Genomic DNA, 25,874 nt, shown 5'->3' with positions numbered 1-25,874 from the left:
AGCCATGAGAAGTTAATCATCTTGACTGAGGAACCGTAGTGAGCACTAAACAAGAAGCCACGCATTTGAACATAGTCAAGCAATTGGGCATTTACACCATGACCTATTGTTGAAACTTAACGTGAAAACTGGTTTGAGTTTTTGTCCGACTGCAATTTGACTTATTGCAGGCACAGAAACAGTGGAAAATCATACAATAAATCATAACACATTTCTTAACTAGACAGGCAATGTTTTAAATAAAAATTTAACATTCTTAAATGCCATGTAAAAAGAAGTAGTAACTGTGAAATAAAACTAATGTAAAGTAAAACCATTCACCATTTGAAAATGAGTTTGAGTGATAATGCTGCCTGGTGACGTTTTATAGGCAATGCTGGAATTACTAAGATGTGTAATAAGTTTGATAGGTGTAGGTAACTGATATTTATTGAATTTTATTGTTCATGTTGTATTGAGCAGCCAGATCCATTCCTATGTTGCAGTCAGTTCCATTTCCATGGTTATCATCACACTTTTCCTCGCTTCATCCACACACACACGCATGCATGCTCACACACTCGCACACACGCACACACACACACACACACACACACACACACGCACACACACACACACACGTACACAAATGCTAACAAAACATGCATGTGGGGTTCCTATAGATCAGGGGTGTCAAACTCAGTTTTGTGGCGGGCCACAATGTAGTTATGGTTTCAATTAGAGGGCTTTTATGACTGTGAAAACATAAATGTATGAACACCTCATCATATTATTACATACACACAAAAAATTGATGGATACATGGTTTTGAAATTTTAAATCAAGGTACATAATGTAACTATCTTCCAATTTATTTAAAGTTGGCGGCACCGTGGCATACGGCTCAGAAAATGGATGGATGGATGGATTTTAAAAGTTGTTTGGTAACAAAAAATGCTTGCAATCTCTCAGTGTTATCAAAAAATAAAAACGTTTTGCTATTTTTGAAAATATTTTAGCACATGAAACTTGAAGTAGACACACGTGATTTACATTCGCGTGCCACATAAAATGATGTGGCAGGCCGGATCTGGCCCCCGGGCCTTGAGTTTGACACCTGTGCTATAGCCATTCAGTGGTCTGAAGTCTCTTGAACTTATGATGAATTGTGCCCTTTGGCTTTTGAGGTATTTTTCATGAAAATGAGAAACTCCAAATGACTTTGATGGTATTCGCCTTGGATGTTTCATTCTGCAGTTAAGCCCTTGCATATTAATGGTTCGGCATTCACAAATTTACCTACAGTATTCACCGAATTTTTTTTAATTTTTTTTTTTAGAACTTATCCGCCATTATTTGCTGCAAAACGTCCCTATTTTTGTTCAGCTAAAGAAAGCAATAAAAGTACTACTTAGGCGCCATCTTGTGGCATCTTTGTGCCAAGGAACTAAGTTAAAGTGAGTTGAGGAGCTTCATTTAATGAAAAGTAGTGCTTTGTCACCATCTTGTGGTTTCCCAAGGAAATTATAAAACTTTTTTTAAGGGGGGGCTTTTCGCTTGTCGTGGCATGGCTCAGTCTTTGCTCCCCACTATTTGCAGGGGAACACTGTTTGTTATTCTGGGAACAGTCACAAAATGAATGGTCTTTGTCTAGATGTGGCCTGTGATTGACTGGCGACCAATCCAGGGTATAGCCTGTCTTTCACCCAAAGTCAGATGGTGTAGGCTAGAGCTCTTTGTGACCCTGAACATAAAAAGCTGTGTATAAAATGGAAAACATGGCAGAAGTTATAAACTTGAAAATCTGATGGGACGTTTAATCCTTTTCCATTGTCCCCCCCCCCCCCCCCCCCCCCCACCACACACCATTTGAAATAATGCCTGTTTACTGCACTTCAATTGTAGCTTTACTTTAAATCCCAATATGGACTTCTTTGCTAGAGTGCATAACAAATGTATTGTTTGGTTCTTTTTTTGTGTGTTGACTGCACCTCATAAATGAGATGTTATATCTTTGACTTTGTGATGCCTTCGAGCTACTGGTCTTAAAAGGCTATTGAAAATTACTAGATTACTATTCTCCTTATTTCTTACTTATTACTTACTTACTTATTACTTATCAAACATTTGCATGATATACAGTAAATTCATGTTTTTTTTTTTCCATTAACACTGGGTGGGCATAGCAAATCCAAGGAAACCTGTGATTGATCGCCTACCATATCTCCCATTCTTAATGGCAAAATATAATAAATGATTGTTCCTTATGTAATATATTTTTAATTTCGGAATCATTTCTTCAGCACTTGAGATGATTTTGTACTTCCTCTCTGTTGTCCAGTGTCAGCATTTTGATTGGGGCTCCAAAAGGCAACACAAGGCAGCCTGGAATTACTGAAGGAGGAGCCGTCTTCCTGTGCCACTGGACCCAAACTAACTGCAGCGTTATCAACTTTGACAAGCAAGGTAGAGTGTTTTGTAAATTCTAAGTTGACTGTCTACATGACTTCACCTTACAACGTGGAAAAATACTGTTAGCATTTTCTGGACACTATTTACCCAGCATCATAATCACTGTTGTAGGTTACGTTTTAAAGTACAGTTCCTTAATGGTACTATTAAAAAGATTGGACATGTCTATATAGTAAACTCAGCTCGTGTAACCATCCATGCTATAATTTATTAGACGAGTTATGGGGGCATCTTGAGTTAGCTGCCCCTGTGCATGACCCGGAGGTCAGAAGTATGGCTCCCTGCCATTTTAAAGCCCCTAATCCAGTAGTTCTCTGTTTGGATTGAAACTAGCCTTTGATGTGTCGAGTGTGTTTTGATAAGGGCTGTAACTTCCTTCTAGTCCACCCCTTAGTAAACTGTTCGGTTTCTGCAATGGATTATGTTTGCAGTGTTTCCGCAGAACTGTCCAGTCCAATTGGACTTGGGCTGAGTGCATGTTGAGCTCAAAATAGGATAGAGTCATCAGTAGGACAAGGACCCCAGAGAATCTGCCCTGCCACAACCCCTAAAAAGTTCATTTCCCCCATCAGAAGGGCAGGAACCGATAAGGGGATCACAGGGTCTCCCTTATTTTACATGCTCACTTACACTACTGGTATCTTATGGCTACTGTATCTACAGAGACTGTGGTATGTCAACAACAAATAAAAAAAGAATAATGAGAACTCTAAATTGAGGGAAAGGGAAATTGTGTATGGACTGAAGTCACGCAAAACAAAACACACAACTAGCAGAAAATCATCTCATATCAGGAAGTGACAGGGATACTTTGACATTAAATACAGTATGTATTTCCTGACAGACAGTGCATTTTGGAAAGTCTTCACCTTGGCCGTAATTTACATTCACAAAATGTTACCTTTCTGGAACATTAAGCCGATTTGCTTGATTCATGTACACAAAAGGCCAAAAGGAATTGAGTAATATGTGTGATGTACTGAATCGCAACAATTTCTCCACTCGTCTATCTTTATTGGTCTTGGGCTGGCTAACATTGCCTGATTTTTAAAATAACTAGATTGGTATTTCGATATATTGTACCGCTTTTGGATCATAACAATTTAGTGTTTGAAGTGGAATTTTCATACACTTTAAAATAGTGTTTCTCAAACTGGGGCCCGATAGCTGTAACTTGGGGGTCGGCATAGATAATTTGCAAAAAAATCTTAAATTGTATAGTGAAGGAACTGGCATACCAAACAAACAAACAAACAACAAAAAACCTGCATGCGTTCCAAGATCTCTCACACTGTTTTCTCACGTAGAGTTGTACAGGTGAGACAAGGAGACTGCAACCAAATACTTGTGGCTTGGAAGCACATACCTCGGGTCAAAAGTTTCCATTTAATCCCTGCTTTTTTTTTTATATACAATGCAAATAGCTCCATGTCCTTGGCAATGTTCGGTGCAAATGACTCAGTGATTGCCTTCCACTGCTCTTTTCTTGTCATGGAAAGACAATGTGAAAATGATTCCACTCATGGTGTCTCACTAGTCATTTTTTATTTTTTTAAAATGGTCTCTGGAGCGGTCAGAAAAGCCACTGAAGACAGTGATCAAATCACTAAATTGGCAAGACTTACTCTATTCGTCTCTATGTTGTTCATGGAAGCAATTCACGACACCCAGCGATGATGGATAAATAAAGAATTTTCAGACTTCGGTTATCTTTCTATTAAAGAGTTCATGAATATTTAGGTTGAACTCTTCCAAAATAAATAATTCCCATGGTACTCATCCAAGTTCTGTTCAATTCATTTTAGGATAATGATGGAGTCCTTGGAAAAAAAATTCCCCTGTAAGAGATCCCTGGACCCATAAAGTTTGAGAATCCCTTTCTGTAAAACATAATTGATTTCCCATCATTCAACTCAATTCTGTTTAAAACAGAAGTTACAAGACAGAAGAGGTGAGGGTTGAGGGAGACAAAGGGCAGGAGAAAATGTATACAATAAAGCATCAAAAACGCAAATATTCATTTAATGATGATATGTAATTGTAATTAACCGTAATACATAACTATCACCTGCAATTGGCTGCCAACCAGTTCAGGGTTGACTCCGCCTCTCGCCCAAAGTCAGCTGGGAAAGACTTCAACTCATCCGCGATCCGCGAAAATGGATGGATGGACATAACTATGCTGTTGTTGTTGGTTGCTCCTCTAGAAACAGGAGCAACTACTACAGTGGTGAGACAGGTTAGCAACATACAACAAATGTCAACATGACAACTGCTTGTATTACTCGCACTGCTGAAAGTTATAAATGCAGTTGTGTTTTTATCTGCTGTGCAGGGAGCAGGACCACTACAGGGGAGGGAGCGTGTGAGAGAGAAATTTAACACACTTGCTCCCCATTCACACCTGAGACGTTGGAATATTAACGAGTCACATGACACCGAGGACGAAAAATGGCTAGTTGGGTACAATTACTAAATTTTTACTTAGGAGTGTACTCACTTTTGTTAACAGGCGTTTTGACATTAACGGCTGTGTGTTGAATTATTTTGAGGGGACAGTAAATGAACACTGTTATACAATCTGTGCACTGACTACATTGTAGAAAAGCTTCATTTCGTCAGTGTTGTCCAACAAAAAAACAAGTTAAATACGTACAAAAATGAGGGGTGTACTCACTTCTGTGAGATACTGTACAAAGACAGTTTATGCATGTCAACAGGTTGAGCCAGAGAGGACTGGGAGAGCAATCCTGACAACAAGCACTGTCTAAAACAGCGTGAATTTGAATTTCACGGGGGGCCAAAATAAAAAATTGGGACAACGTCGCGGGCCAAACTCAATATTTAATGAAAAATCACTGCGATGTGCATGTTTCCCTTCTCTGCAGAAATGTAGCATTAAAGTTTATCATATGACAACAAACTTACATTTTGTTTAAACACTGAATCTGGAATAAACAAACTTTAATATTATAAACACATGGGAAATAAAATTTGCGATAAAAGACATCAGTGGTATTTGTTTGTTGTTTTGTATTTAAATAGATAACATGAATTCTTCTGTCTCTCTATCTTCTATTTATCTACCTCCAACTACCTTTCTTTTTTATGTAAATCTTTTTTCAAAGGCCAACAACAAAACAACCCCAAAAAAATAAGAATGTCCTTCAATACTATTAACAGTCCCTGCCTCGGAGTTGATAAAGGGCATTAAATAAAAACAATTCAATTCTGTTATATTCTTTGTTACAGCCACGTTGCTCCGCACACCACAAACAGGTCTGTCTGTCACTTTAGTGAACAGATAATCTGCCTCCCACCTGTGTTGGAAGTTAATTGTTTTCCATCTTTCGTTTGGCCAGTTTCGGGAAGTGGAAGTGTAAATTTGCCTGAGGAGACTGGTAGCATAGTTGCTAACGACTGCAACAGAAAGGGAAGGCGTGCTCGCCGGTCTAGACTGATGGGCCAACACAGCAAAGCATTCTGGGATTTCCAATATTAGTGGCGCATGTGCTATATACTGGCGGGCCAGCTCTAATACATATTTAATATGGTCTTCTTGCAGGCCAAATCTAATTACATCATGGGCCAAATTTGGCCCCCGGGCCTGAGTTTGACATATTTTGTCTAAAAGGAAGGTTTTAAGTCGACTTAATTAGAATTAAGAGAAGACACAGTGCATACATACAGAACATAAAACCCAGGGACATGCATGGAGAAGCCTTGTAAGCGCTACATAAAACTCTGATAAAACATGTTTTCCTCCTGGTCTCATGGATAAATTGCTTGTACAAGTTCTTTGGAATGATTTTATTCTCTTTCTTTTTATAGGTGATCAGTATTTTTATATAAACGATGTGAACACTCAGGTTGAGTTCAAGTCCCATCAGTGGTTTGGAGCAACTGTGCGTTCCCAAGGCAACAATGTCCTGGTAAGAATTCTCCCCTGGTGGCTGGTCTACTTAGATTGCTGAGCTTTGTAGGTCTTTGCATGACGAACATCTTTTTAAAACTGATTGATTGATTTTGCTTACACTACATAGATATAGCGCAATGAATGGTGAAAGTCATCTTTCTTGTCTTTTGTATTAGCTACATTTACAGTATGATATCCTTCTGACTCATCAGAAATTTTACAGGAAAAAATGAACAAGGCCCAGGTTAAATCAGCATTATCATTACCTCCCTTATGTACCAGCCATCACCACCTTTTTTCCACCTTCTACTGACGCGTTGTCTTGTATGTCCTGTATGTACGCCTCTTTGTGTGGAAAGCAATTTATGCTGTCGTTGCAACACACCATATTATCTAATTGCACGACACTTCAGCGGATGTATGAACGCACGCTTCAACAATGTCCGGTGAGTTCTGTCTGAAATAGACAGGTGAATAAATCCCCGCTCTATTACAAGTCTTATGCCTCTGATGCACCTATTTCCAAGAAATACAGTGTGAAAGTGGCTATTCACGCAGAAGACATATTTCGGTGGTTCGAATCCTGGCTCCGACTGTCCGCTGTTGAAGTGTCCTTGAGCAAGACACTGAAACCCAAATTAAACAAAGGAGTTGGGTCTTCACTCGTGAACAAGACCCCAAGATACTTGAATTCCTCCACTTGATCGACAGGCGGATCGGTGCAGCGTCTGCAGTGATGCGGACTTTGTATCGGTCCGTTGTGGTAAAGAAAGAGCTAAGCCGAAAGGCGAAGCTCTCAATTTACCGGTCGATCTTCGTTCCTACCCTCACCTATGGTCATGAGCTGTGGGTCGTGACCGAAAGAACAAGATCCCGGATACAAGCGGCCGAAATGAGTTTCCTCCGCAGGGTGTCCGGGCTCTCCCTTAGAGATAGGGTGAGAAGCTCGGTCATCCGGGAGGATCTCAGAGTAGAGCCGCTACTCCTCCGCATTGAGAGGAGCCAGATGAGGTGGCTGGGGCATCTGATTCGGATGCCTCCCGGACGCCTCCCTGGTGAGGTGTTCCGGGCATGTCCCACCGGGAGGAGACCCCGGGGACGACCCAGGACGCGCTGGAGAGACTACATCCTTCGGCTGGCCTGGGAACGCCTCGGGATCCCCCCGGAAGAGCTGGATGAAGTGGCTGGGGAGAGGGTAGTCTGGGCGTCCCTGCTGAAGCTACTGCCCCCGCGACCCGACCCGGATAAGCGGTAGAGAATGGATGGATGGATGGAGTTGGGTCTTTTGTTCATGACTAGGTTAGAATAATATTGTAATCTGCCTTCTGATATTCCAGAATGTGAAAGTAACTGATGAACAGGATGCACTGTATGAATACAAAAACAGGAAACAGTTATTTTAAACATAGGGTGCATATATGTGTGTGTGTGTCTGTGCCTTTCAGGCTTGTGCTCCCAGGTATTATTGGAGGACCGAACATGACACACCCTTCTCTGATGTGACAGGAACTTGTTACCTCTCTGTGGACAGCCTGAAATCATTTGTGGAATATGCTCCTTGTCGAACAGGTGAGATACTACAGTGTTAGTACTTGTAATTACATTGTAATTAGGTAAAACATGTGTTATTATATTATTGCTGTTTGATGAAAAGCTGAAATGTCAACTTTGTGGGAATTTCATTTTTCATATAATGAGATTTTTGTGTTTCCTACTTTTTGTGTTTCCTACTGTTAGAATTGTGTGGCTATGCAACCAATGAAAACCTTTAACATTTTACAATGCCTTGTTTATTGTTTATAACAAGTAAATCCATTGGCTGCAAGAACCTTCCGTCATAGTACATACTGTACACTTTTAGCACAAACCTGTCATATTCACTTTGTATTGAATGGCACTGAGGAGGAACCTTGACCACCATGATTTATCTTGCTTGGATATCTTATGTATCTTATATATACAGTATATCTATATATCTTGATATATTGCTTGCTTCCTTTGATAATTAATGTAATGTTTTGAGGTGATCATGACAAAAGGCATATATGAGAGTTTGACTGATGTGTGATGAGTGTCAAAATAAATTAGCCATGAAACTATGAATGTTGCTGATTACAAATGCAATGCAATAATTTGACAACATTACAAGCTTTATGTAAATGTGTATCGTTTTACTTTGCTACTTATTGTTAAAAGCTGAGAGGAACATTAATGGCTCATGAGTACTAGTTTTCTTATCTATGCACACATCCCTCAGGGATGTGTATTGTTGTGATTGCTGTCCCCCTTGGTCACTGTATTTCTAATGTTAATTTAAACCTAGCTAATGTAGTCACTTATTAGTTCAATGCTCCTAATCTTTATTAACAAAAAAAACAAACAGAAAATATATATATCTTGTGTTTTCTGTATTTTGGGGTTTTTAACTACAGAAAGACATGGACCTGCAGGACAGGGTTATTGTCAAGGAGGATTTAGTGCTGACTTCACCAAGGTAGGAGCAATATTTGTAATTCATCCCAAAGCCATTGTTGCGTTTTGAAAGAAATAAGCACTGGAAATTAAACTGTGTATAACGGGCTCAAAGAGTTTATTGTAACTTTTGAAGAAACTGGTTTCACACAAATTCCTGCTCTTGTGTGTTTCAGGACGGAAGGGTTGTTCTTGGTGGACCAGGCAGCTTTTACTGGCAAGGTGAGCTCACGCAATTGTGGATATCTTTAAAGCAAGTCAGCTGAAATAAATCATACACTATTTATAATGGCTAGTGAAACAACTCATTTATTATTTAAATGCCATCTAATCCATTTTACCCTAAAACTTTATAGGTCAGCTGATATCAGCCACCCCAGACGAGATTGTTAAGGCCTACTACCCTTCATATTTTTTACTGTCGGTTGCTGGGCAGATTCAAACAGGACAGGTGCAGGGGAGCTATGATGACAGTTACTTGGGTAAGGTGTCAATATTGTATTCAATGTAAAACCAAGCAGTTCACACAGCAAATTCCAATGCTGTGGGTTTCCACATACTGTGCACTCAAAGGAAACATTCGGTACACCTGCATCTAATGAGTTCCAATACAAGGCTTGTCTAAAAATGCCATTTTTTCAATGCCATAGAGCAATTAAATTAGCAATATTATATTTTTATTTTGGTTGTAGTTGCGCATCTTACTGACAGGAGTTTATTTATCCATTGAGCAAAAAATTTGAAACACCCCCCAGTACACAACATTACTATTTTAAAACAATAATTATACAAAATGTAACTGTATTATCATAAAGGCAAACTTTTTCTGGCATCTGTTGGTTCGGATCTCTGTACAGTCATTATTTATCGAGTACCTTAATTTTTCAGTGTGATAATATATATGGATAATTTTCATTTTATTTGATCAATAATGGTAAAGACTTAGCCTTTTGAAAATCAATAAATTTTACTGATATTAATATTTAAATTGTAGGTAGTTGTTATCCATAAAACATCCAAATTCTTCGTAAGACAAAACATATTCTAAAATAAGATTTTTCAAACTTTTAATGCCAAAATGTCTTTACCGTTAGGTGTCTGAAATGAAGTTTCATGATTTGCAACATGTTTTCCGAAGATGCCAATTACATTTTTGATATACTATATAGGATTTTTCTCCTATTGGTTGATATGGCTTTTCCATGAAAAAACAACTTTAATTCATCTTCGTGTGTTCAGAGATCCTTTTTTTGTTTCTTTTACAAGCTGTCTTTATCGTTAATGCCACCTGAGAGAGCATCATTATGGTGTTGCAATACACCAGAGGGATCTGTGAGCTGAAGTGCCAGAATGAAACAGCCATTTTGCATTCACACAGTAGCAGACAGTAAAATAAATGATGTTCTTTCTGAACTATGAATGAATATGTATGAATTTGTGAAAGCGTCTTAACGACTACATGTCTTTACCGTTATTATGATTGTATTAAGACAAGAGTGTAATGGCTGTAAAGAGTAGTTTGTATAATTGATGCACTTGTATCAACAGTTTGAAGGGCAACACGTGTAAATTGTGCAACTCACAAGATTTTTTTATGAAGCTGTTTATGACTTTACCATTATGCACTTTTGTCTTTACCATTATAAAAAGAACTTGATTTCAGTGGGCCACCACCATCTGCTTTGTCAATAAGGATTTCCTTTACCATAAATGCCTAAAATTTAAAATGATCAATATATTTTTGAAAATAGGACTTTAAGCGTGGTTGTTTCAGCAAGGGAGACATTTACTCATATAAAACCAAGGCGGCATTAAAAAAAATATTACAATGGAATTTATTTTTAAAGTGTCTTTACTGTCATTGATCAAATTATATGGAAAAGACCCATATATCATTCAAGTTTTTATGAACATTGCAAGACTGTTTTTTCCTCTTAATCGAAGTGCATCTTTGAGTAGTACCCTCTGTATATGAGCTGTTGGATAAATGTAACTGTGCTGCATGTTTTCCAACCCTTTCAAATCTGACTCATCTCGCTACAGGTTATTCCGTGGCTGGTGGCGAGTTCAGTGGGGATGATGAGGAAGGTGAGGGTTATGTTGACAGTGCAGAGTCTCAAAACACATATGGGTGTGGGGTTTGTTGACCCCCTCAGCCCTAAAACTACTTAGTCTCCACACACATGACTGAGTATGTCTACTCCAGTTTTGACATACAGGAGGGGAAATAAAAGACCTCAGAAAAGTGTAAGCATTGTTTCAGACTTTCGTTATCAGCTCTAACCTTTTGCTACTCGCTGTCTTTGTTGCAGATTTCATCACCGGAGTTCCAAAAGGACTCATGCTGTATGGTTTAGTAAGGAGTACAAATAAATTGATTAATTATTAATTATTGTGACTTCATGAACAATGATTTGTAATCAGTAACTGTCCCACAGGTATCCATATTTAATGCAAGGGATCTGAAATCAGTGCTCAACGTGACAGGAGAGCAAGTATGTACAATTTTGGCAGAACTTGAGTTTCCATACTGTATGTCTTTCATATGTCACACGTTTGACAATAGTTTAGGGGTTGACAAGGAAGAACTTTGCCCTGCACAGAGGTGGCCTTTACCAGGTCATAGCCTGAGCTTATATTAACCAACACTGACTGCTTCTCTTCTCGGTCTAGCTGGTGTGGATTTTTCACAAATAAACTTGTTTATTCACTATATGCCTTGTAATTGGTGTTCATGTTCATTGTGGGTGCACCCTACCTTTTACCAAAACTCAGCTGATATATCCTCCAGAACCCCTGTGCCCGTGAACAAAATAAGCAGTTTGAAAATGGAAGGATGACAGTTACAAGATCAAATATGTGAGCCATATGGAAATACCAGGATTTCTGCGTACACCTCGTTAGCCCTGATTACCTCATGTTTGCTACCGCATGTCTCGGAACGCATTTCAGTGTATCTGCAAAAGTTTTTTTTTTTAGTTTTTTTTACCATTTCTGCATTCTGTCGAGACGGAGCTGGCGTTTTGCAAGGCTGAATCTGATAATTTTTTTAAACCAGGTTCCAAAGTGGATGAATCTCAAAATGCTGCCCTCGCATTTCCATGTGTACAACATATAGACATATTTTCAGAGTACACAGTTTTGTAGTTGTGTAAATTCAGTCCACACAAATGTCTCCTTTATTCCTCGCTTTGTGTTCATCATCATTGCTGTGAGTTTGTTAAGATCTCGGGGCTTCTTGTTCTGTGTTTTGGGTGACTTCCTGTGGCAGCGTTACACACAGGTCTGGCATAAATAGCACAGTGGGACAGGAAATGAATTAATGCTGTGAAAGAGATAAAGGCTTCACATTACAGTTCCCATAAACATGACAGTTACATTCGTGGGAAATAGATTGACAGCTACACCGGTGGTTAACATTACTGTTACTGGTAATATTTTGCCAAACGTAAGACCATGTGACCAACCTAAAAGCATGTGTGTGTTTTCTGTATGTGTGAGGTCATCAGTGGGTGTCGAGAAGTGTCAGTCTCAGCACGAACGGTGCTGAGTAAACTGTAATGAATGATGTGACGCTGGGGCTGATAGACTCTCTGTGGGCGAATGCTCTGCTCTGTTGGCTCTTAGACTGAACTGTTAAAGTCAGCTGCAAAAATACCTCAGGCAGGAGCCCCTGTTGGCGAATGAAATCTCAGATTGTGTCCGTTGTTATGACCACCTTTGAACTAAGAGCTGGGGAATTTGAACTGCTTTGGTATTACGTACTGATTAAAAGGTTTATTTTCAGTCACAGAACAACTTTGTGCTGTTGATATGGGGGACATACAGTAAAGATGGGTGTTTTTCCAGTATTATAAGCATTCATTTGAAGTATTTTTGGTTTATTTAGGTCCAGGCTTCAGCTTTCAAAGTGCTGCTTCTGATGTGTTTTTCTCACATTTGCACTGATGGATATGTAGCATGTTAACCACAGCAGATTGAGTGCAGTACTTTGTGGTCAGTGCAATGGAGGTTACTTACTATTAATGAGGGCCCTAATTGAACTCGATAGAGAATGCTTAATTTTTGGTTAATATTCCATCCATCTTTCAATTTTCTACCGCTTATACCAGCTGACTTTGAACAATATAGATGAAGCTGATATTTGAATAAGTGATACTGTCTCACTGTGACAATAAATATGACACAACTGAAAAGTGGTTTTGATATTTCACTGAGTGAGTTTGAATAGGTAAACAGTGCTCATATGATGTCTCAGTAGATTTGAACTTTGCCCTTTGCCATTTTTCATTTCGACTACTATAAGATGCTCTGCATAGTTACTACAATAAGACAATCGCTCGTGTTAAGGCTTGTCTTTCCCTGGGGCCCCTAATCTGATTTGTGTGTACTAATACTACAAATCACCTTGAGTTGAGGCACAGAGGGATGTAATGTCACCCATATTTATCATGTGTAGTGTGAAATTGAACCAGAAGAGCAGAGTTAAATGAGTTAAGAGCGTAAGGACACCCCCACCTTTTCCCATCTTTCCATTTTCAACGAGCTTTACAGAAGCTCGTTGAAAATGGAGACGTGGGCACCCTACGGGATTGTGGGATTGAGAGATTTAGAGGGAAACCTCTTGCGTTGAAGTTGGAGGGTACAAAAGAGAGGACATGGAAAGAAAATAAAGAAATCTATGCAGAGTGATGTAATTAGAGACTAACTGAGTCTTGTTTTTAATATGTTCCAGATGGGGTCTTACTTTGGCTATGCAGTGGCAGCCACCGACATCAACAATGACGGGTGAGTACATGGAGTGACTGTGCACAGATGACGGAAACATGGGTAAGGGGAGAAAAAAAGGGGAAATGAGGGAAGGGAGAGAAATTTAAGATGGGATTAAGAAATATAAATTAAGACCTTTGTCATTATAACCGAGGTCACGCATGTCGGAATTTCCCACGCTGAGTCACTTTATGCTGTCACTCATTTCAATGTCTGTCTGTACTGCTTCATCCTCACAAGGGTCGCGGGAGTGCTGGAGCCTATCCAAGCTATCTTCGGGCGAGAGGCAGGGTACACCCTGAACTGGTTGCCAGCCAATTGCAGGGCACATATAAACAAACAACCATTCGCGCACACATTCACACCTACGGGCAATTTAGAGTCCTCAATCAACCTACTACGCATGTTTTTGGGATGTAGGAGGAAACCCGAGTACCCGGAGAAAACCCACGCAGGCATGGGGAGAACATGCAAACTACACACAGGCGAGGCCGGATTTAAACCCGGGTCCTCAGAACTGTGAGGCAGATGTGCTAACCAGTCGCCCACTATGCCGCCCTCTTTGTTACATGGTCTTATATTTTTAATATTATTACCCACGTCTTTTGTATGTGTATATGTTTGCTCTGACTTCCTCTCCAGACTGGATGACCTAGTGGTGGGAGCTCCAATGTTCATGTTTCGAGGTTCCACTGGGCGCCTGGAGGAGCTTGGGAAAGTTTACGTGTACCTCCAGAAGGAACCTTTTCAGCTCGAGCCCAGCCTACAGCATTTACTCGGCCAGCAGCCTTTCGGTCGATTTGGCACATCACTGGCGCCCTTGGGTGATCTGAACCAGGATGGATTCAATGGTATGAGCGTAAAATGATGGACCACAGATGTGATTGATCTTTATGGAGAAGTTTGACTTTCACCTTTGAGTGGGAGGTCATCAACAGGTGTCAAAAAGTGTCATTGTCGGTGCGAAGGGTACTATACTAAGCAAACTGTTGTAATGAGTGATGTGACGATGGGGCTCATAGACTCTCTGTGGGTGTTTGCTCTACTGGCTCTTGGACTTGGCTGTTAAAGTCTGCTGCAGAAATACCTCAAGCAGCTACCAGAAAAACTACAGTGCTTTGTCTAACCATCATTTACACACACTTGTCTGGCCACTTGATCTTGATTTTCATTTGGGCTCTGTCAAAACCACACCTTATACAGTATATCGGCATAGGCTAGACTGCCCACTATGCTGTTTGAATGTGCCCCTAAAGTGCTGGTAAGAAGATTCACAAAGGGAGGAAATATAAACTATATATGACATTCATTTTTCAGTTGAAGCGCTACTTTGTATTTAAATAGATGTTGGAGCCACTGTGCAATCTAATAGAGCACTGTAGAATTGCCATTGGATTATGATTCAATAGTTTTTATGTCATCTACTCAATGTGGAAAGCTTCTCTCTGTTTACTAGTCGTGCAATAATTTGCATGCTGGTTTTAGATCATTATACAGTTTGTTCCAGTGACATGACAGAAAGTCCAATAAAATACATCATACACATGAAATACAGCAAATGATCAAAACTGTTTTTTTTTTGTAGTTTTTTTTTTGCATAACTTCAACTTCTAATGCATGGCATTGATTCTGCTGCTCACTGGAAGCTGCTCTGCAAATTGCTGTTCTATTGAGAATGTGAATTTTGTAAAACAACCCAAACACACAATCTGCTTTAAAAAAAAAATTATAAAATGTACCGGCATTACCAGACAACTAGCAACCCTTTATTGCTCAGTGACTGTTTTTTTTTTGTCAATGTCTTTATGTCTCAAAAGTGTTCTCTGTCAATTGACTGTCCGTTGTCATACTAGAGCGGCTCCAACTACCGGAGACAAATTCCTTGTGTGTTTTTTTTGGACATACTTGGCAAATAAAGATGATTCTGATTCTGATATTGTGTGCTGTTCGTGTTTATAATCAGATATGGCCATCGGCTGTCCTTACGGAGGAGAAGACCAACAGGGACTGGTTCTTATTTACAATGGTTATCCTCAGGGATTGAAGGACACGCCCACTCAGACTCTCTCTGGCCACTGGGCTTCCAGCTCTTTCCCTGCCAACTTTGGTTTTGCGCTACGAGGCAACACAGATCTGGATCAAAATGGCTACCCAGGTACTGCATTCCAATCTCAGGGAGCTATTAAACATAATTTCCTTCTTTGATAACTTACTTTAATTCTCAAATTTCCTCTCTTGCAGACCTTATTGTTGGTGCATTTGGGGCTGACAAATCTGTGCTGTATAGGTGTGTTTAAGGCATATAGCAGTGTAATAGATATATAGTAGCAGATAACTACTTTTTTTTTTGGTTCATCATTCTGCTGTGTCTTCACTCAGGTCTCGACCTATAGTAACTGCAAGCGCATCTCTCACAGTACAGCCAACGATGTTCAACCAAGAAGAGAAGCCTTGTGAGCTTCCCACGTGGAATGGAACCACTGTCGTGTCTTGGTATGACCGCCCACTCCTTTCATGTACAACCTCGAGTTGCTGCTAATATAGTAATAGGATGATTACACATTATTATGTTTTTTCCTCTGTTGTGGAAATATCGTTACTTCTTCAACGCAAAAAAGTGAAGTGTTTAAATAGCTGTCTGAAAATAACCAAACATGGAAAATATGCCTGTTGTTATGTAACAGCTATCACAGTTCTGTTACAGCTCTTTAAAGTTTCCCTCATGAGAATGTCAAATGACTTCATGTTTGCCAGTTTCCTGTCCAAGCTGTTCTTAACTAGAAACACAGAATTCTGAGACCAAAGAGGAAAAAGGGGGAAATACATTGAGCTTTCCAAAAAGTCATGTTTAAGCCTTATTAAACATGTAGTATTTTAGACTAGGAAGCATTAGCCAGCTGCCTAGTGTTTTTCAAACAGGTGGATTAAAGAAAGTTTTTTTTATTTATATATATTCTTTTTATGGATAGAAGAAAGTAAATAAGAATGCACACAATATTTTGGCTACGTTCTAAAAATATAAACGCATCAGTGTGTTTCTCATCTTTGTATGCATGTGTGACATTTATTGATAATATTTTCTCCAACTTTCAGTGTCAGCATCACCTTCTGCTTGCTGGCTCAAGGAAAGCACCTCCCATCTCATCTAGGTGAAACACACACACACACACACACACGTATGCACACAGATGGTCCCTATTACAGTACTTTGCTTTCTTTGTGTGCCCACAAGTATGCTGGACTTAACTGTGGTCAAATTGGCTGCTCACAAGAAGATAAAAGGGCAATTGTGTAAACAGAGGGTACCCAGTTGGGCTCCAACGTTTAAGAAATGTGTGTTTGTTGCAGGCATGTATTGTCTTTGTACTCATTGTCGTTGTCATCTTGGCTGCATGAGTGCGTTGTGATTCAAAATACTGTAGCAGAACACGAAAAGCATGTTTACTGCAACACGATTATTTTTACATGTGCAGAGACACGCATGTAAGTGTTTTTGAACACACTTTTTGTGTGTAAAACTGTACTTGCATATAGAGACATTGTATGCAGTTTTACCCTGTCTGGCCTTGTTTGCATGTGTATATTTTTAGACTTTCTGGTGGAAATTCAGTTGGACAGTATGAAGCAGAACCAGAAGGAATCTGTCAGGAGGACTCTGTTTCTGGATAGTCAGCAGCCCAGATTGGTGAAGACTTTCAGCCTCGCCGATGGACAACGTCTGTGCCATGACACCAGGATCTATCTACGAGTCAGTCAGTCACGAGCATCTTTTTTTCCTTTTTCCCCAATTGGGCTACATTGACAAAACGGAGTATGATAAAATACCACATCACATTGTCATCCAAACAGACAAGCACTGGATCATAGGAGTAGTCATTTTGATAAGCATTTCAGTATGACTATGTTGAAATATTGTCTCACATAAGTGACAGGTTCTAGATTTTTTGTGCAAATAAATTGGTGTACCTGTTTATACTAATTTGCAAGGTAATAATTCAGTATTTATTTGAATATGTGTGTCAGGAATTTTATTTGTTTATGTACTAACTGAGGTTATTCTGTTGTTACACAATCTGAGGGTTTCCTGACATATTCTTAACAAATGGAAAAATCAGCGTGCACAGTGTGGAAAAGACCTCACCTCTGGAATGTATTGAAGGTCCAATGTATTCCAACCACCTTGAATAAAACAACATTAAACCACAGGGTCAAACTCCTGTGGGGTACAGTAGATTTGCTTGGCTGGACCCCAGAGAAACATACAACAAAGCAATGTTGTCAAGAAATAATGTTTCATGGTGTGCAGTGAATGCATACAAAGCTCAACAAACAGTTTTGACTGTTATTGTTGTTGGTGACACTCCAAGAAATATGGGAAAGGTCTGGTACAGGTCAGGACAAAGATTGCCAGCAAACAAACTAACTCATAAAATGGAATTTGTTCTCAGTAGACTGCAGACCTCCACCAAGGTCAAACAATCCTTTTTGGATCAGCATCAAATTTTACTCGAAATCCATCTCCTGTCTCCTGTCTGAATTTAGTAGTTGAGATTGGAACATTGTTCATTAGAGGAAAATATAGAACATATGGATAGGTATGCATTGACCTGTCCTGGGTGTAGTCCGCCTTTTGTCGAAGTCAACGGGGAAAGGCTTAGACTCTTGCAACACTGAACAGGATAATTGGTAGAAAAATTGGATATAGATGGATAGGTGTGCTTTAATGGTTTTCTTTCTGTCATTGTTTATCAGTGATTTTTATCATCACTGAGTAGTTCATTGATGCATGATATGCTGCTTGTTGCTATGCCGTCCTGTCCTCACGAAGAAGGACAAAGAAGACATGCCGTATGGCACTCAAGTCTTCAAAGTTTTACTTTGGAAAAATACCCAAACAAAACTAATACGTGACGTGACTTGAGTCAACAGAGGATGTGAACCAGCCTCTTCTCAAAAAGGCCCTTCCTTATTGCAGGAACTTTACGCAGGGACTTTATGCAGTGTATATTAATCCTAAATTGAAATAGGCAGTGTTGTCCCATTCATATTTTTGTCACTTTTTATTTGCATCGTACTTTCTGATATAAAAGTTGTTCATAATAGTTTTGTACATGTACAATGCTTTACAAATTTATCAGACCACCACCCATTATACAGAGATGAAATTGTATGGAAATGTAATATCATGGTTATCGTGGCCAAAATGATCATGATTATTGGTTGTATCACAATATTGCTATGATATGAAAGACATATAAACAAAGAAAATTCACACGCCCAAAACAGTGCAACACATTTAATTTTAAATACCAAAAATACAAAATCAGAAATCCTCCATACTTTTGGATTTTATACATTGCAAACAACAACAACAACCAAAGTGACTGTAATTTTCATGTATGTAAAACCCCATGAAATTTACTTTATTAATAGTGGTGGGACTCTTAAAATATGAAGTCTTGCAATTAATGAATATAATTTCAGCCAAGTAAAATATTTGACAAAAACAATTGTTTTCAATGAAGTCGATTTTGTTCGATAAATAGACATAGTGTGCAATAAGCTGTAACCATTCTGCAGGCCCATAGGCCTTTTCTATCTTGTCATGTAATCAGACTGCACCTGCAGCACCAGGTGAATGCAATTACCTTTCTGGTATAGGACAAAGGTTAAAGTCATTTCCTAATAGAGGGGGTTTGAAGTTTGTTTGAAGCGCTGTTTTTAGAGGCACTTATTACCGAGCTAAAACGACTACAGTACCAATCATCTCATCACTCATTGGTGGTCTGATCAAACGGCATCACTGACAAAAGCAATCAACGGCATGTTTTTTTGCTCTTTGACAGCATAAGAGATGGTTTGACCTGGAACTGGCATCCATCCCCTCTTACTGTCAGTCAACATGTATCTCTTCATGCACTTTTCTTTGTTACATGCATCCCTGCATATGGAGGAACTGAATACCTTCTAAAAACCAAACTATGTTTGAAGTATGGCACCCTTCCTTATATCTGATGTGACAAAAAAAAAATGTTGATATACAGGATAACTATATGCTGTATTTGGACAGCTGGCCATTATACTTGCATGTACCTACGTCTGGAAAGATTGTGAAGTGTCAGGAAACGGAAAAAACAAACCAACAAATAAAAAACACAAAAAAACCCTCATGGCACTATCCCCTTTGCATATTTTTGTAGTGTGCCTGTGTGAGGTCACTCATATTGGATGAGAGTGCCTTACTCATAATCTTTGTTCTGTTTGTTGTGTTTGTGTGTTTTTTGTGGTTGAGGTCAGTGCTCTCTGTCAAGTTCTTCCTCACCAAACTCATCCAAACAAGCTTTTATAGAGCTTGCTTTGCCCACGGGAGCAGAAAAGGGCCTTCCCTGAACCATTTATGTCACTGCACAACACACCTGGAGTGAACCTCATTGTGGAATTGCTGGCGTAGTGTTAATGCATAGGAAACTGAAGGGAAACTCTGGGTGTTATGATGTTTTTTTCATTTTCTTGTCATCTGTTACTCATGCAAGTGCATCTCTACTGATTTCAGGCAGAAGAGGAGTTTCGGGATAAACTCTCCCCCATATTCATCAGTCTGGCCTTCAGCCTGGATCCCCAAGCCCCAGTAGACCGACATGGCCTCAGACCTATCTTGAATTATCAGACTCAACAACTAATAGAGAAGAAGGTATGCTTTCTCCTATTGTCCAAGATATTAAGAGGAACATGCGTCATTGTGTGCATAAGATGCATAATTCCAGTCAAGTTGAAGTTGAATTGTATATAAAAAACATGAAATGATCTGGGACACTGTAATGTTTACTTTATAGTTAATTACAGTGTGGTCTATTTGAGCATTACGTAGAAATACGTCTGTGTAAATTGTAGAGGGTATCTATATATTGCATAACCACACTAAACATCTCTGCAATACTATGCTTCCCATATGGCCGCATACCTTGTGTTCTATAATCTAAGCATATGGCCTTCAAAATTATTTCCACTTGCGAGAGAGAGAATCTGAAGCAGATGGTCTGATGGGTACCTTAGCAACACTGAAGCTCATCTCCCACTGTTTGCACTTAGTATCATGCAAATTTACAGGCATTTATAAACAACCATTTTGAATCTGACATTAAACATACAGCTCCCTTTATAGTTTTAAAGTCCATATGGTGCGAGGTTTAGAGTCAACCCCAATAGAGCAAGAGCTGATTACCGGACTTTGGTCTCCAACTCTCCATTGGTAGTTTTTTTCCCTCTCCACATATGATGAAGGTTTATGGAGGACTGGTGAGCTTTGGTTGTACAAAAACACACAAGGAAAACTGAGAGTTGTGTTTGGGTGGGGTGACGCTCTGATTTCCGACCTCTGGATGTGGTTTGCTTGTACATCTTGCCAGTGCTCTCCTCCATGAGGCAATAGGCTGAGTGTCAGCACGTGAAACATGTAACACATGTGATATAAGGTGATCTGTGCATGTGATGTGCATATGTAAATCACATCATGGCCTTGTTACTTTACAGTTGAGCAGAATAATGCATGGAAACCTTCAAGGAAATACAGTCAGTCATTTGTTGTTGCGCTTCACTTAAAAAGGCATGACAGCTTTCTGATCCATTTATCATTGAGCAGAAGCACGCATACCCTCTATGGTCTCATTTTCTTAATAGAGAGCCAATACTACTGCACTTTGCAGCATGATGCTTGACTGCACAGCATTGTATTGTCAGTAAAATAAAAATTTAAAAAGTCCAGTTTGTGGATGAAACTATTGTACATGCTCACACCATCTAAGCATTTAAACATTGTGACAGTGGTGTATCAATGCACTTATTTGACTAATCATACCATGTCATACCTGTATTGTAGTATACAAGATGCACTTAACATCAAAGTTGGTTTTGCAGATGACACAAATGGCACAGTGCAAAAGTGACCACACTGATTTTGAGTTGGGCTGCGTTTTACCAAAATTAATGAACGTCAAGCCATTTGAAATCATTGCATTGTGGAATTACATCTCCATTTGGACTGAGAACCAGGAATTCACATCTAAGAATAAAACTGCACATCTGTTTCTTATAAAATGTACAAAAAGGCCTGTTTGCCCTTGAGAAGAAGGATGAAAATTACAATATCTTCAGCCAGGTATTTGCTTTTTTTAAAAATTCGATATAGTCTTAGGCGGCACGCTGGACGACTGGTTAGAGCGTCTGCCTCACAGTTCTGAGGACCTGGGTTCAATCCCCGGCCCCGCCTGTGTGGAGTTTGCACGTTCTCCCCGGACCCACGCGGGTTTTCTCCGGGCACTCCGGTTTTCTCCCACATCCCAAAAAAATCATCCATGAATTGGGGACTCTAAATTGCCCGTAGGTGTGAGTGCGAATGGTTGTTTGCTTGTATGTGCCCTGCGATTGGCTGGCACCCAGTTCAGGGTGTACCCCGCCTCCTGCCTGATGATAGCTGGGATAGGTTCCAGCACGCCCGCGACCCTAGTGAGGAGAAGCGGCTCAGAAAATGAATGAATTGCTATAGTCTTATTTCCACTGATGGAAATGTAGTTGTTGTAATTACAATTATAAGTTACTCTGTTGAAAATGTAATAGTTGTGTATCTAATTAAATGACTCTCTCAAAATAATAAAATTACATTTTGATGACTTTACACAATTATGAATTAATGCATCAACACTTCTCAAACACTCCCAACTTTTTACTCTCACGCATAGAATCATTGTTTAAATTTTGGTCGTGGCAGATGGGTTGCTTATTGTTCAATACAACATTTCGTACTGTTTGATTTCAAATCATGATCAGCTTTCAAAATCATGCAGAGGACCTGTCAAAGTGAGAATGGGGACACAGACACCAAGGCATACATTTGGAATATTTCTATAGAGTTTGCAAGATATAAAAACGGACATTTTATCTTCTGTTAACAAACATCAGCGGCACATTCACAAGTTCTGGCGTTTGCAGTTCCTCTCAACGCCAGTGGGTGGAGCCTCACGCGCATCGGTGGATATTAACTACATAGTCTTCCCCGACCATTTGGTCCGGGAAGGGGTCTTTTGAAGACAGGAATCTGCTAATTAGGTTAAGGTCCACTTGACGTGCACCAGGCCCTGTCCTATTCGCCGTTTCACAGCAGGGCAGTGTGGAGGAGTGGGGGTTCTCAGGTCTCTGTGACGCCTCAAAGTTGTGGCGTGCATGTCCGCTACACTATTGAATATTGCACCAGTCACATATGCAGTAATGCTCCCCAGGACACAAATACATGGTTTTGGAATGCCTATGTAGTTTTCTACATTTATGTCAATTTGCCTGTCTGTTTGCCTGTCCACCCATGGTGCCTTCACAGATGTGCAAGTTACCCATGCCATTGGCACTAACACAGCCCCATACCATCACAGATGCTGGCTTTTGAACTTTGCATCCATAACAGTCCGGATGGTTCTTTTCCTCTTTGTCCCGGAGGACACGACGTCCACAATTTCTAAAAACAATTTGAAATGTGGACTTGTCGGACCACAGAACACTTTTCCACTTTGCATCAGTCCAGCTTAAATGAGCTCGGGCCCAGAGAAGCCGGCGGCGTTTCTGCATTTTGTTGATAAATGGCTTTTGCTTTGCATCGTATAGTTTTAAGTTACACTTACGGATGTAGCGCCGAACTGTATTTACTGACATTGGTTTTCTGAAGTGTTCCTGAGCCCATATGGTGATATCCTTTACGCATTGATGAAGGTCACGGGCATTCAATGTTGGTTTTCGGCCTTGCCGCTTACATGCAGTGATTTCTCCAGATTCTCTGAACCTTTTGATGATATTATGGACCGTAAGTGATGACATCCCTAAATTTCTTTCAATTGTACGTTGAGGAACATTGTCCTTAAACTGTTCGAATATTTTCTCACGCACTTGTTCACAAAAAGGTGAACCTCACCCCATCTTTGCTTGTGAATGACTGAGCAATTCAAGGAAGCTCCTTTTATACCCAATCATGGAACCCACCTGTTCCCAATTAGCCTGTTCACCTGTGGGATGTTCCAAACAGGTGTTTGATGAGCATTCCTCAACTTTCTCAGTCTTTTTTGCCACCTGTCCCAGCTTTTTTTGGAACGTGTTACAGCCATAAAATTCTAAGTTAGATTATTTGCTAAAAACAAAAGTTTTTTAGTTTGAACATTAAATATCTTGTCTTTGTAGTGTATTCAATTAAATATAGGTTGAACATGATTTGCAAATCATTGTATTCTGTTTTTATTTATGTTTAACACAACATCCCAACTTCATTGGAATTGGGGTTGTATAAGACCAAACACTTTTTTCATCTAATAATTGTCAGTATTTTGGGGATCAGCAAACCTGTTTCTCATAGCATCACAGACTTACTGTAATTGTTTTTTCCAACAATCTTAGACACATTCATGCAGCCAGAGACTGATCACATTGTGTGAAATGTGAGTACTCTCCCTTGAAAAAAATTAAATAATGAAAGAGCAGGACAAGCAATCCACATTGTTCTGTCATATACTGTACATCAGTCTGTTGAGCTGGGAAACATGGCTCGCCTGCAAAGATGAAGGGGTGAATGTCAACAAGGAATGATTAAAATTGAGACTATGGTGAGCATATTTGCAGCCCTGTGTGTTTGGTGTTAAATGGCCAATATCCTTGAGCGTAAATAAAACCAGGGACTTGAAAGTGAATCTTCCCTGAGACAATTTTAACTATTGCCAGGCTAATTCTTTGGAGTCTGTAACATTCTTTTGGAATCTAATGTCTCCCATATGTTGGAGAGAAGATGGTAACAATAACAGTATAGTCCGGCACAGAGACGGATGGTTGGCAGAAAAACAGGAAAATAAAGAACAAGGAATGAAAGTCCATATGGCACACTATAGTCAAATGAAATGACATTCATCTTAGTTTAGTTTTTGCCCAGCAATTTGTCATTTAAGACCTTGAAACAAATTAATCCTTTAACGCTATTTATTAATTAATTTGAACGTTATGGTTAAGATTATCTTTCCCTCAAAAATGTAATAATTGTTTAGATTGCAATCATCTTTCATTCTCCTTACCCTTGGTCATATTGTCTCTATTCTTCAAATTGTGTTTCCCACAAAAGCACGTCACTCTTATTGTGTCAACATGGAAGACTTATGCCTCCCAACAGCATTTTGGATTGTGGCTGTTGCATGTAGTATTTAGCTGATTGTGGGTTGCCTTTATCCTCATTTTTCCTTTCATTAAATTATGATTCTACTGTCCCTGTAAAAATTCACTTGCTCGAAAGCTTTTCTTTCTGTACAGTATACATTTTACCTCTGTTCTCTTGCATATATCTAACCCCTTCTCATCCATTTGTTCATACCCCTGCTTTCTCAGGCCCAGATTCAACTGGATTGTGGAGAAGACAACATCTGTGTCCCTGACCTGAAGTTGTCTGTTTACGGGTGAGAGGAAATCACCTATTACTTTAGCTGATATGACAAACTTAAAATAAGCCTCTGGGTGACTGAATTCCATCTGTGGCTGTTGTCCTCCTGCTTGACAGATTCACACTGTCCCTCAGAGATCTCTTTAATAGACATGTGGAACACACACTGTCGTTGCTCTGTTGCACTTAGTGCTTCATTTTTTCCTAATTACCATGAAAATGTCAAAGAAATTGAATAACCACAACACAAATGAAACAGTATCACTTACAGGAATCAAAGAGAGGCAATAATTGTGATGCTAAAACTGTCTAGTTTGAATTATGTTTTGACATGAGGACAATTAAACAAGTGGCAAACACATTGTGTTTTCATTAGTTTTCTTACTGCCAGTTACTTCATGAAGCAACCACATTATTCAAATCCAGCATGCCGTACCTAAATTTCAGTACAGTAAATGTCAGTTCTTAATTACATAATTGTTCCTATTTTTAAATGTGATTAAGAGACATGTTTTTAAATTTTCTTGTAACCAAGAGCATGTTTTTCTCCAGCTATATATTTCAGTCGCCAATCCATGTGTAGTTAATTTTATCTTTATAAAACTATGTGGGTTCAGGTACGCTTTTAGGTTGCCACCCAGAGGACGAATTTATTGTTGTCATGTGTCATTGAATTTGACCATAAAGTAATGGCAATTGCCTTTCAATTGTATTACAGTTTTCTTTCCTTTCATTTTTTTACCTTTTTCTTTTAACCTGTCCTGTTCAGCTGCATGGCCATGGAGAATGGTGGATCTGTATGCCTTTGTGCTG

The 25,874-nt window shown here is 39.4% G+C and overlaps 1 protein-coding gene across 6 annotated transcripts in view; it reads left to right on the top strand.

Annotated features, from left to right (window-relative positions):
• LOC133483525 (integrin alpha-5-like) overlaps positions 1 to 25,874 on the top strand; it is a 63,818-nt gene that overhangs the window by 10,433 nt on the left and 27,511 nt on the right. For 3 of the 6 annotated variants that reach the window (XM_061784877.1, XM_061784878.1, XM_061784874.1), the window contains exons 2-19: positions 2,321 to 2,445; positions 6,283 to 6,383; positions 7,813 to 7,936; positions 8,800 to 8,861; positions 9,016 to 9,061; positions 9,196 to 9,321; positions 10,883 to 10,927; positions 11,152 to 11,195; positions 11,278 to 11,334; positions 13,575 to 13,627; positions 14,252 to 14,460; positions 15,573 to 15,764; positions 15,851 to 15,896; positions 15,989 to 16,102; positions 16,703 to 16,758; positions 17,200 to 17,357; positions 20,163 to 20,300; positions 25,010 to 25,077. In XM_061784877.1, coding sequence (XP_061640861.1) covers positions 2,321 to 2,445; positions 6,283 to 6,383; positions 7,813 to 7,936; positions 8,800 to 8,861; positions 9,016 to 9,061; positions 9,196 to 9,321; positions 10,883 to 10,927; positions 11,152 to 11,195; positions 11,278 to 11,334; positions 13,575 to 13,627; positions 14,252 to 14,460; positions 15,573 to 15,764; positions 15,851 to 15,896; positions 15,989 to 16,102; positions 16,703 to 16,758; positions 17,200 to 17,357; positions 20,163 to 20,300; positions 25,010 to 25,077 — 1,764 coding nt within the window. Of the gene's footprint in view, positions 1 to 2,320; positions 2,446 to 6,282; positions 6,384 to 7,812; positions 7,937 to 8,799; positions 8,862 to 9,015; positions 9,062 to 9,195; positions 9,322 to 10,882; positions 10,928 to 11,151; positions 11,196 to 11,277; positions 11,335 to 13,574; positions 13,628 to 14,251; positions 14,461 to 15,572; positions 15,765 to 15,850; positions 15,897 to 15,988; positions 16,103 to 16,702; positions 16,759 to 17,199; positions 17,358 to 20,162; positions 20,301 to 25,009; positions 25,078 to 25,874 lie in introns of those variants that run through there. The other 3 variants (XM_061784875.1, XM_061784880.1, XM_061784879.1) reach the window with 3 other exon arrangements.

Source organism: Phyllopteryx taeniolatus, chromosome 9 (genome assembly GCF_024500385.1).
Source record: "Phyllopteryx taeniolatus isolate TA_2022b chromosome 9, UOR_Ptae_1.2, whole genome shotgun sequence".
NCBI classification, from domain to species: domain Eukaryota; kingdom Metazoa; phylum Chordata; class Actinopteri; order Syngnathiformes; family Syngnathidae; genus Phyllopteryx; species Phyllopteryx taeniolatus.
Note: the sequence above shows the minus strand (reverse complement) of the source record. Positions and strands in the feature narration are given on the sequence as shown.